The 12,481-nt window shown below is 37.0% G+C and overlaps 1 protein-coding gene across 6 annotated transcripts in view; it reads right to left on the reverse strand.

Annotated features, from left to right (window-relative positions):
- The window catches only part of LOC121879968 (transmembrane GTPase Marf-like), a 23,643-nt gene extending 11,537 nt beyond the window's left edge, over window positions 1-12,106 (reverse strand). Inside the window, exons 1-9 of one of the 6 annotated variants that reach the window (XM_042386836.1) lie at window positions 12,040-12,085; window positions 9,795-9,827; window positions 8,631-8,750; window positions 4,639-4,934; window positions 4,201-4,310; window positions 3,573-3,683; window positions 3,127-3,426; window positions 2,529-2,636; window positions 1,385-1,405 (exon numbers count right to left, since the gene is read on the reverse strand). In XM_042386836.1, coding sequence (XP_042242770.1) covers window positions 1,385-1,405; window positions 2,529-2,636; window positions 3,127-3,426; window positions 3,573-3,683; window positions 4,201-4,310; window positions 4,639-4,915 — 927 coding nt within the window. In that variant the 5' untranslated portion in view covers window positions 4,916-4,934; window positions 8,631-8,750; window positions 9,795-9,827; window positions 12,040-12,085. Of the gene's footprint in view, window positions 1-1,384; window positions 1,406-2,528; window positions 2,637-3,126; window positions 3,427-3,572; window positions 3,684-4,200; window positions 4,311-4,638; window positions 4,935-8,630; window positions 8,751-9,794; window positions 9,828-12,039 lie in introns of all 6 variants that reach the window. The other 5 variants (XM_042386838.1, XM_042386839.1, XM_042386841.1 and 2 more) reach the window with 5 other exon arrangements.
- Window positions 12,107-12,481: the final 375 nt, after the last annotated feature.

The following is a 12,481-nucleotide window of genomic DNA, read 5'->3' on the forward strand; positions in this document are numbered from 1 at the left end:
AAACATCCAACACTATTTTACCTCCTCTAAGTCACTAAGGTGCCTATAATCCATCCACTCTAAAAACACCATTGATAACTCTGTTGCAATTGGCCCTCAGAGCTGTGGAAAGATACATGCATGTGCACCTCTTATCAACCCCTGAAGATATTCCTCACAGGACCCAGAAGCAGTAAGCCAAAACTGGTCAAGATCAGGAAATAAAAAGTACACAGGTCACTATGCTATCTGTGAACAGTGAACACCAACCCCTTCAAGACATTATCCAGTTCATATGGTGCATGTGTATACTGTGTCAACTCATTTAAAGGTAGAATATAGGCCCTGAGTTCCAGTGGCTCTAGAAATGACATTAAAATATAAAAAAAATTGAACAACTAAAACAAAACAAGTTTACATGATCTGGTGTCTTATCTGTACATGAACTGTAACCCTTTGTGAGCTGCTCAAGAACTAAGGTAATGTACAGGTGATCAAAGTTGAATGTGTCTGCTTAACAAATCATCCCAGGGACATGACTGTGTATAAGAGACATGTTTCTTTAAAATACTGAGAGAGTGATTGATGAGGTGTTCAGAGAATAAGTGAGAATGATTACCAAGTACTCCTGTTATGCCAAGCTGAATATAAATTGACAATGCCTTCGGTCCTGACTAATGCACCATACAGAAAATACTAGCTACAGTAATTAGTTCCCAACAGCTAGCTAATTAGTGTACGTGTTATGACATCACTCACTTCGTCACAGATAATGTCTTCTTTTCTGACCCAAACACTTCAAGAGCTTTACTACTGTGGTACACATACAGTACAGTATCCTGCAGCAAATGTTCCGAGGGTCACGATTGGATCTTTTATAAAACAAAGCTTTCACCTGCAGTGGACATACGGTAGATATTACATTTCTAATATAAAAGTTAAACAAGAGATAATGCTAATAAGAACTACAATTACAGGTGTGTGGCATATACGCTTCTGTAGTTGGTGCAATACAGTGAAAAGGTGTAAAACTGAATGTTAAATGAAACATGTACATAAGCCTCTACAAAAGCACTGCACCTCTGTATGCAGAAATGATACTTCTAATAAAACAGGTAGTGATCTGGCACACATATTCAATGATCATTACCACAAAAACAAAATTTGTTTAGCTTTCCTAACCAATAAAATTATAAATCTACACTTCTACAAACAAAAGGTTATTGATAAGAAAACTTTTATAAATGTAAAATATAAATTTATACGTAGTGACTACTGTGCTTATAGACAAAACTGATGAAGAAATGTGATCATCATGCAGATTTTTTTCGATATGAGCAGAAGATATAATAAAAAGCTTGCTGCTGGTGCTGCAGTCAACAGAGAGGCAGGCCAACTAGCTTACCTCACTCAGCCCGGTGTTAGGCTACCAGCCCCAGTAAATTAAGGATTAATTAGAATCTATAACACACACTAAAACTTACATTAATACACCTACTAAAACCTGCTTAAATACAACTCATTACTTTAAAAAACTGTACATAAAGTTGAAGTGTTGAACCTTCTCCTATGCATGATGGATGTCTGATCAAACAATGTTCTTCTGAGTCTACAATACATTACTGTAAAGGACTAATACAGTATCACAGCACCTACACACTGCCTTCTTTATTTACAAACAGTGACAGGTGATGGATAGTCACACTGTTTTATGTCTACCCCACCATCACAATACAGGGCGTCTCAGAAAAAGTAACATTTTTAAGATCATGTGAATGTTTGTATTACAGCTCAGCAACATTGTCCTCACTTGTTGATGAACGAGGACAATGTTGGTGTAATACTGTACGAGCATTAAGTGATCTCCACGAAAATCTGTAAGCCAATGTGTACAGTGAAACCTCTATTGAACTGACTAAATGGAGAGGAAAGTCCATTATATCGAGGGTCTTTTCTATATGAAACCTATATTTCTTACAACCAACAACATTATAAAAAACTAGTGACTTTATTCCCCCATATTAATATACTGTACTGTCATACAAATGTTACTTGCTCAAATACATAGAGTTTCTACACTTTATTAACACACCATACTGTGGTCACAATATTTCTGACAGAGGATATAGACAACACACTAAATGGTAGCTTACTATGTAATGGTTATAGCTGAATGCCTTTACACTGTACACACAGTAAAATAGTATCGCACAGAAGGGGGGGATGTCGGCTGACTTCAGTAATGATCCATATATCACCTGATGTGCTGGGAGGGTTGGTATGCGTGCCTGTATGGCAAAGGTTTCAACCTACCTATTGTAGGGCCATATTCGTTACATCCCACAGGACCAGCATAATATAATCAACACCATTATCTTACACGCATATTCCACCATTGTTCATCCGTGGTGTAATGTTGTTTAGCACATAATCCGTGCGGTACTTTTTTACTGCGTGTACATCACTACAACATATAATATACTATTGGTTTAGTTCATATGCCTGGCTTCAGAGTGATATACACCCACAAGGGACAAATCATGACTCACCTCGTTCAAAAATTCTGGTTCTGAGGCGGCCATGTCCCATCTGTTCTGAAGGATGAATATGTTGGGCTTGGAGAGTTTTTCTGAAACTTTGTGAAAGAAATTCTTCTCCTGAAACAGAAACAATTGTATCATATTAATGTACAGTAATGTAACTCTTAAGATATTGTTTACATTACATGATGGACCTCACTGTTACCACACCACAGGCTGTTGTAGTTACCTATAACACTCAAGTGATACATCTATAAATGTTTTCACACACCTTGGTGATCACATGATTTTACTGTGTGATATATATAAATGGAGGTTAATATAACAATGAACACTAAGAAGAGTAATACAACAGACATGTGACCTAAACTCAACCACCCTGCCTAAGACACAAGACTGTTCCTCATCTTTACTCGTCATAATTTATGGAACACATTTCCAGTGATCACTCAAATACCATACACTGTACAGGAGGTAATGCCTTTCTCATTAAGTCTACATACAATATATCATTTGTGAAAGCTTTAGCCATATTAGTATTGATCTCTTAACAACAACATCAGTGTGCCGATACTTAAACAGAATAACTACGGGCATAAGAACTCACTGTGTTCATCAACGTAGATTCTGAATTAGCAACCAACACAAAGACGTCGGCATCCAGGCAATGCTTGTCAATCCAATCGTCGAGGCTCACGGACACATCAATCCCCGGAGAGTCTACGAGGACGACGTCATCCATCAGGAGTGGGCATCGAGTCTTAGGCCAGTGGATGCGTACGAGTGTCGAGTCACCCAATCTGTTGTTACACAGGGCATGGGCCAACTGTCCAATACCTTTAATATTTTGTTTCTCCGAAGATCCCTCAGTGGTAAGGTACGGTTCATTAGTGTCTATACCTTCAATCTATAAGAAATAAAAATATATAAACACAAAAACATAAAAACATAGAATATTTTAACATCATTTTACTTCTCCTCACACTAAAGTTTTCAGGTCACTCCCTGGTACACTACATAGTGCCTCTGTTACATGTAGTATGTGAAGCTGACCTGTAAGAAGCAATTTGTCGTGTGTCCGATGCCTGACGGTAGAATCTTGTCGCCCATCATGGCATTTATGACGGTACTCTTGCCGTTGGACGTTCTCCCGAAAAATGCCACCTGGTGAGAGGAATGAGAAATAGAAAAATTAAAATTGAGGAATGACAGCTGGAGTCGCCATAAGGTGAATGACAATATATGTGAAAAACCCACAATGGCAAGAAATGTGGAATAAATATTTTGTCTGCTATTGTGGGGGTTTTTGTCATACACTAAAGAATGATATTGATTATAATTATTTTTTATTCATACCAAATCTTCGTGTTTCAACCGGCCGAGTTAAATGTATCGTCTTAAAGCAAATTATTCCTTTAAAGCAAAGAACATAAACGTGGCCCAGGACTAAAGCAAGTTGGTAAATTTATCCCGATTAGTCACCAAAATGCTGTTCCTCACAATGACCAAATGCTGTTCCAACAGATTTTTAGGTTCCTGTCAATTGCCCATCCTAAAACATAGTCATTATTTGGGGTTCTCTCTCCCCCTCCGTCTCTCTCAAAATAAATAAATAAAATGACCATGAACGTCCCTCAATGCTACACCTGTCCTGTACCATCACCAATCTCTCTCCTCTCACCTTCATATGGTCCCTAGCCAGCACCTCCTTGATCCCCGCCACTTTGCTACTGTACGATTTGAAGTCTTGGAAGTCTTTATCGCCGATGAGGCCCTTGTCATTGTGTACTCCTGTAAACATCGAGAAGAGAGAGACACAGAATTTAGAGGGTAAACACTACATCTTGACAATCTGGGAATATATACAGTATCATATTGACTCTCATCACAAATAATGCCACACAAGCTTTATTTATCAGTTATGTAAGTTACAAAAGTATGAGTAACACAATATGTATTCTGGTATAATGTGCTGTACTGAATAGTGTTATGAGATCACTATTCTCTCATTATCCTGTCTATAATGATAATAAATAATACAAAAAAATTGCAAAAAAAACAAACTAACTGCCAGGTTATCGTCATGAGATAATATACACCCCTAAGAGTACCGACTGACCTTCGAGGAAGAGGGTGGTCTCAGCAACATACTCCTCAATCTCCTGGTAAATGTCGTTGATCTTCTTCTTGGCCCGCACAAATATCTGCAGAGGTGAGGAGGTGGGTGACTCCCTCAAGTGACGTGCTCCTATCACTCCCGCTAACGAATCCCGCAAGCTCGTGCCACCGCCGCCACCCCCCCCACCATCTCCACTCCTACCTACTCCGGCTGCCCCCCTTAAGTACATCTCTCCACCATTCATCATGGAGGTCGACCGGTTAAGCACACTCGACATGGTACACCAACGCCCTCAACTGAAACAAAAAAAAAAGAAAATAATTGACTAAAATAAAATAATAAAATAAAATGTGCACAGTATAGAAGACAAGAACTCTTTCATCATTTCATTCATTAAAATTCAAGGAAGGTTAAATTCTCGTGACATTTCGGTAAAATTCTAACTAGATTTTCAACGGGTCTTCCCATCACCAAACCTCAAACAACCACTTAATACACCACAAGATAAAGCGGACAAACATGCACGCCAGAAAAATCAAACCACCATCGCTTTAGACCATCAACCAGTCTTTAAAACCTCGTGTTAATAATGCAGACAAACGATTCTCTCCAACAGCTGAAGTCCCGGAGGAAGAAGCTATAATTGCCTCTTGCTACATCAACACAGCTTAGTGTACAGTTAGCACTCATGTATCAAGAGCCTATAGATTTTAGCACACTGTAAATAACCTCAAGCACTGTCCTATAACCATCCGTATCTAACATGTCATCGTTCAACACACAGCAAGGTACTTGTTCATTATCACCACCAATTACTTCGACCCCAGTGAGGGAGATGCCAATTACTGTAAAGGACAATTTGATATCCCTTCCCTGTTAGATTTACCTAATTTGGAACGTTCTTAGAGTGTTGGGGTCGCCAGCAAACCAGAGACTTCAGAGTAAACAATGTGTCGAACAGTGTATAGTATATCTAAAGGGATCACCTCAAAACTAGTCTCCTCTTCGTTGATTTGTATTATCAAGATGAAGACTAACTTACACCTCATTTTAAATTTTACTGACTAATCTGAATACATTTACTAACCTACTTTAGTCCTGGATCACAAATAATTTAATCTTAGTTTTATTTTCTAGATCAAAGGTTCAAGACATTGAGTCATTCAACAGAGTCTAGTACTGTAATGTTGCTTATCTGTTATCATGTTTTATCTTCTCTTCTTTTATGTTACAATCTATTACAGTATTCATAGAGGCTGAACTCAACGACAACATACGGGAAATAAACTGCATTACTTTTAGCCATTTTTGCATAAGTGATTAATCGTCAAAGCTGTGGGGGAGGGGGGGGGATCTAATCTTTAGGTGACCCTCTTTACTCTGCCTTGAAACCTACATCTGCTAAAAGACAGGACCTACATCATTGGTACATTAACTAACCCTCCAGAAGGCAATAATCCACCACAATTAAACTTAAAGTGAGTACTTGTGACATTGGGTTGTATTATGGGACAGTGTGGTCAATCCGAGGCACTCCCAGTCCAGCCAGCTGTAAATGGGTACCTGATTTTACAAGGTGGGGAAGTGAAGGCAGTCGAGCAGTCATGCCTACGGGACCCACAACCACTTTCACTCCACGTAAAGTTCACACGTCAAATCATCTTTACTATATCTTATCTACAACGTTTACTGGTACATCTAGGTCAAATTCCTCTTCATCATCAAGTTATTTTTATCCCTAGTAGTATCAACAACCCCTAGCCAACAAACTATAGTAATCTTAGTCATTTCAAACAGTCGATTACTCTGCACCACAATTAAAATAAACACCAAGATAGTCCGTGTCCCCAGAAAATGTACAGTATTTACAGCTTTTGGAATACAGTACTAGGTAGACCCCAGGCTACTTCATACAGTACAGTACCTCACTTGCTACCACTAAGACACACCCTGCCTTCCACTCCTACATCTCACTCACAACCCAACCTGTGGTCTTGTGTGCTACCAAACAGACACATCCCACTGATATTACATCATATAACTTCTTAATACCATGATAACATATTGCCTTTAAAACAAACTTTATATACTCAGCATTGTGAGGGACGAAAAGGTGAGGTAAGCATACAGTACTAATTAAACCTTCAGACTCACCTTTTCAGAGTTAAGCTGAGGTTTATAATGCACACGTCTCGTACTACCTTCCTATACATCTATCAAGACTGTAATACTATAATACCAATATGAAATTAAATACTAGATATCATGAGCTAAATTATATGAAGTCTCAAGAGCTGTGTTTCAAAGGCACTCGTTACTGTGAGTTTGTTTGATATGATCTAAGAATTTCTGGTTTAACTATTAATTATCACAATAAATTTCCATATTGCTACACACATCAGAGTTGTCAGCATAGGTGGACAAGTAAGCAGCTGTTCCACACTAAACGCCAGACATGGGTCAATAATTACAGAAAATATTAATTCTTGAACTATATAACATCAAGTGGTGATATATCCAAACTTACTATACCAAGTTTAGTTCAAATCCAAAGCTAATTAATTGTTAAAGATAAGTTGTGTTTATAGGAGACAGCTCTAGGTATGAGTGGTAAACAGGCATCCCTATCTTCCCCTCCTGGAGCACTGGGATGAAGTAAATCTATGGTGTATGTTTTCCACGCTTCATAAGTACTGTATGTAGTGGAGGAACACACCCAGACATTTATCATGGTTTTATTACAGCTCTGATAAAAATTTTCCTCTTGATACTTAACTCAGACTTATTGCTTTCAAGTACTGTATTATAACCTAATAAATTCATACAATCTCTTAAAATCACATCAACATGCCTCTCTTATATACAACAACACTGCATACTAATCTTCCTTCTAATAATAAAGCAATGAGGATATTATTTAATGAAAAACTTGCCCAAACTATAGAACACATTTGGCAAAGCAACATCATGAAAGCCAGGTTGTAAATCCATGCAATCAGATAATCTTGGGAAAAATACCAAAATGATATCAAATCATCTGAAGGTTATCTATTGCTACACTGAGATTTTGCCATTCCCTACTGTATAATGGATGGAGAGAGAGGGACAATGAGCATCATGGGAAACTACTGTACTGTACTGGTAAATCAAATGACTGTCAAGTAACATCACACAAAACATTCATTTTACAAGAAGGTTACTCTGTGATACATTAATTACTGCTCTTACTACACCTCACTGTTGAGCTTGTACCTATAATATGTTAACTCTATCGATACAAGAATTAAGCCGGCTAGGAAATTTCTGATCGTATTAGTAGTAGAGCGTTATTATCTGTTAAAAGTACAAACTAGTTACTCCTTAAAAAAGAGGTAGTTTAGCCTAGATTCCATCACCATGAACATAATATCTTTACCATTCTTCTCTTCACAGTACAGTACATGCCAAGAGGGTAAAGTAACAAGGAGTTGAGCGAGATAAACCACTATAGGGCGGAGTGCAAAATTTGGTAACATAAACATAACCAAAAACTAAAGAAGAAAAACATTTGAAAACAATAATAAAAGAGAGCATTGGTGGCCATAGGTACAAAACACGATCCCATTCCTCTTATGGTACTTCTCGTAAATATACCCAATACACATATACGTACGGTACTGTTTATACACATGTACAGGTATATCTTCTCAAGCAGTATGGTAATATCTTGAAGACTGAACAGGTGCCCAAATTTTCATCACTGAGGACCATGCATTGATAACACTGATAACACCAAAATGCTCCAAACTAATTAGAATTTAGTTATATGATACAGTATTCCAATAAAAAAACACATTAATAAAAAACCACAATATTAAATTAATAAAAAACAGTAAATTTTGGGTAAGAAAGATGGCAAGTCTCTTGTGTTACAGCATCTAGTTCCACGAACACCCACGTTACTATTAAAAAATCAAGACACACTATATGCCAAGTATAAGATCAAAAGTTACTTGAAGAGGTTGTACTGCCTCTCTCTTCTTGTACAGTTGTGAAGAATACTGTATTTCATGTCTGTGGCTTCCATCTATAATTGTACAGTACAGTCAAAATATGATTCAGGCAACTCACATCTGTAATAAGAGAACACAGAAGAGCCAAATGGAAGCAAATCCTACAATGACCTGTGTAGACCACACCTGTATGGCAGTGTCTATATTAATAATCTATCAGATATATATGGAGGAGGATGATGTCGTCCCTTTGTGTATGTGTAATGTTTAACTTCTGACACAAACATTTTCATGCAACAGTTACAGACTACAGTACTGTATTTATAATCATTAATAATGAATAGCTAGTGAAAAGACTGATGCGAGGGAGCAGGTGAAAGTTTAATTAGTATGTACAATGCATCCCAGCACCTGACTTAACGACAGCCCAATGTATACCGAGGCCTGACCTTCATTCACAACATGCAGTAAACCTCTTTAGTGGCAGTACTGAACACCACTTATAAAATGAACCATATTTCACACATGTAAGAGAGTGAGGTGACCACAGTAGCACTGGTTACACAACACCCATATTGTGTGAGTGTTCAGATGGAGAGTTATGACCTAAAAGAACAATTCTTGAACTGCAGCTCTGTAGGTATAGTACTGTACTGTAGTATTATGGGGTAGCAACGGAATTAATTTTGTAAACATTTGGCATTTTTTGTAACAGGACGACCCACCAGTGAAAAATAATACAGTACAGTATACAATATACATCCTATATCTACAATCCAACTGCAATTAATGCCCAATGAAGGTACTGTAGTGTGGCATGTTAGAGGTCACAAAATTACTCCCAACTTCACAAAAACAAGTTTGTAAGTCACTCGCTGAGGAGCCAGGGGGCATATACTACTGTCCTATACTTCACTGCCACACAGTTCAAGGGCAGGACACTTTCTTAGACTATACTCTAACTTGACCAGGTGTGAGAAGAGAAAAAAATCACACACCAGAAACTCAGAACCCATAGGGGATACAGTGAGCAATAATGATACAGGAGTCAAGGCAGTACAGTACTGACTAAAATATTACTCAGGTAGAAAATAAGAGAAGTGAATCTCATGAGTAAAGACATCCATGGGGTGGAGAGAGGAGTAGTAAGCAGGCACATCATACCTGGTGTTTATGATGCATTGTCCTGAGGAGTGGCTGTAAATAGCATTAAACATTAGAAATTATTAGGTTTTAGTAAACAGCACTCAAATGTTACAGCAACCTTCCTCTACCATAGCTATAAGAGGACATGTACGTACAGCGTTAAAGGTACAAAAGATGTTATGTTCCTACGACCAACAGTTATAACACACGTCTATAAGACTAAACTACAGGTACAGTAGTAAATTATACTATGCAGGTGTTTTTCTTCAACACAGAGAAAAAATCAGATAAATACCAAATTAATTAGTGATTCCAAAAGAATCTTTTCTTGAACATTTCTGGAGGAAAGCAAACAGAGCCGTGACCTCCTTACTCACCTGAACTACCTAATGTGAGTACACAGGTGACCTAGAGGTGTCTATAGCCATTTTAAGCATATTATTACTTATACCTGCCATATATGAGAGAGATAAACTAAGTCTTGTGATAAAGGATCTACCTAATGTGTCAAGGCTACTATTAAAATGTATTAACAAGCTTCAACACCTAAGTTCTTAAGCACAGATCACAGCATTAGTTTCAACACTAAACAAGAACTTTTAATAATTTGTTACATTACAGTACACCTTACTTGTTGGAGAGCCATTAACTAGAATGATACCTGGGTGTTATGGGTAACTACCTGAGTGTGTAACTAACTCAATGCTTCATTCCCTGCATGACAAACATTTTACACAATATCCCTTTAAGGAAGTGAAACTGTGTGCTCAAAATGCCCAAACACCTGGACTGTTAAGAACCCTGGATTACATATTGGAGGATAAAATGTATAAATAATTGAAATAAAATTTTAGAAAATTCTGACTAACACACCAGCACCATCACCCAGTTACCTGATTATGGTCTATCAGATTACTGTATCAGATCATGTAAACACAACTGCTCAATAAATAAATATATTTTAAAGACTTGTACTTACTAATTACAACACACGTGCCCACAATCACATTTTATCATTTATGAAGGTACAGTATAACGGTAAAGTACTGATCCCAATTCTGGATTCTTTCAGCACATATCAGAGGTAATTATTGAAGACTTCACAGTTGCTGATTTTCCATAGAAAACGAATTTAAAAATGCTTAGGCACAAATGTGAGAAGTAACAGGAAAAAGGTGAACTCCCACACTGGATTTGCCGTGGTCTGGGCGCTCCCCTAGCCATTAATAATAATACACACTGATATAAATTCTCTCCAAATTACAAACAATGTAGCATTTCTCAAGGACTGTATTTCTCTACAAATAATATCATCTGACACACAACTTCACAATGAAAACCCATTAATTTAGGCAGTTTTAATTTAAGTATATTATTTAGACATCTTTTCCATTATGCTGTAAACAAGAACTAAACTGTAACTTTTCTTTATCGCCCCCCAGAGGAGCCAGCACCTAGTGTGTCTCTACCATACATCACACGCCTTCTACCTGTACTCAAGTTTCCTCCTGTAGTAACACTGAACAAAGAACATCTAATAAGAGAAGTGGTGACATGTTAAATAAAAAAAAGTCTTGCAAGTTTAGTGGTGAAATAAATGTTAACTACCAAAAATATGACTCCCTAACTCATAACTATCACCCTAACTTTATAAATACTGTACTGTATCTATATAAAAAGCCGGTTGTGTCAGATATCAAACTCTCTTCTAAAAATAAAGAACATTGATAAAGTTCCCCCATTACACAGCAGAATAACACCAATAATAATAATAATCTTCTCCATAACAAAATTCTCACTAAATCCCTATCTTTAGAAATTACATCTTGCTATTATTACCATCACCATAACTAAATATGGTGATTTAGCGTCACTTAGCATTATATTAACGAGTTTATATAAGAATAATAAAAGAAACGTATAAGGTATAGGATAAAATAATAGTTTTACCTTCTACAGTGGCTAAGAAAGGCAGTTCATGCAAGAGTCTTATCTTGAGCAAGTTATGTCACACAGAGGCTCAAAATAGCACCAATTAAACCATTATTATAAATATAATTACATCAGATTAATATTGTGCAGCAGAAGATATGTTTAGCTACGATGCTCCCCAGATGATGCAACTCACTACAATTATCCACTTCTCCGGCCTCCAATTCTCCTAATTCCATATCTAAATACTCAATTAGGCACTAGAGACCACCAGGTAATTATGTTAGTGTGTAAGTTCAATGTAATGTGAAGATAAATGGTATTAACTCACCGCAAAGTCTTCAACAGTAGACGGCCAGACGAACACATATGACCATGGCGGCACCTGAGGGCAAGACACCTCACACTGATCCAACCCTTAAACCTTCTACCACCAATCTCTACCTTATTTCTTTATACATAAATACATTAACCTTTATCTAATGAAATCAATATACAAGTTCATATTGGTTCATCATGTACATAGATTGAAATAACATAGATAGTATAGGAATATAGTGGTATATATTGAATCACTTACTTCAGTATTTTGTGAAATAAAATACACATGAATAAGAAATAGATATAAATAATATAAAAGTTAAAATATATGAAGAAAACATTATTTACTTAAAATGTGACCACTCCTCCCCATCTAGAGATACAATAGACCTATACCTACTACTTAACCTCATAACCCACTGAAAAATATAATATATATATTTATATTTATG

This window comes from Homarus americanus, unplaced genomic scaffold (assembly GCF_018991925.1).
Source record: "Homarus americanus isolate GMGI-L3 unplaced genomic scaffold, GMGI_Hamer_2.0 scaffold29478, whole genome shotgun sequence".
Classification (NCBI taxonomy): Eukaryota; Metazoa; Arthropoda; class Malacostraca; order Decapoda; family Nephropidae; genus Homarus; species Homarus americanus.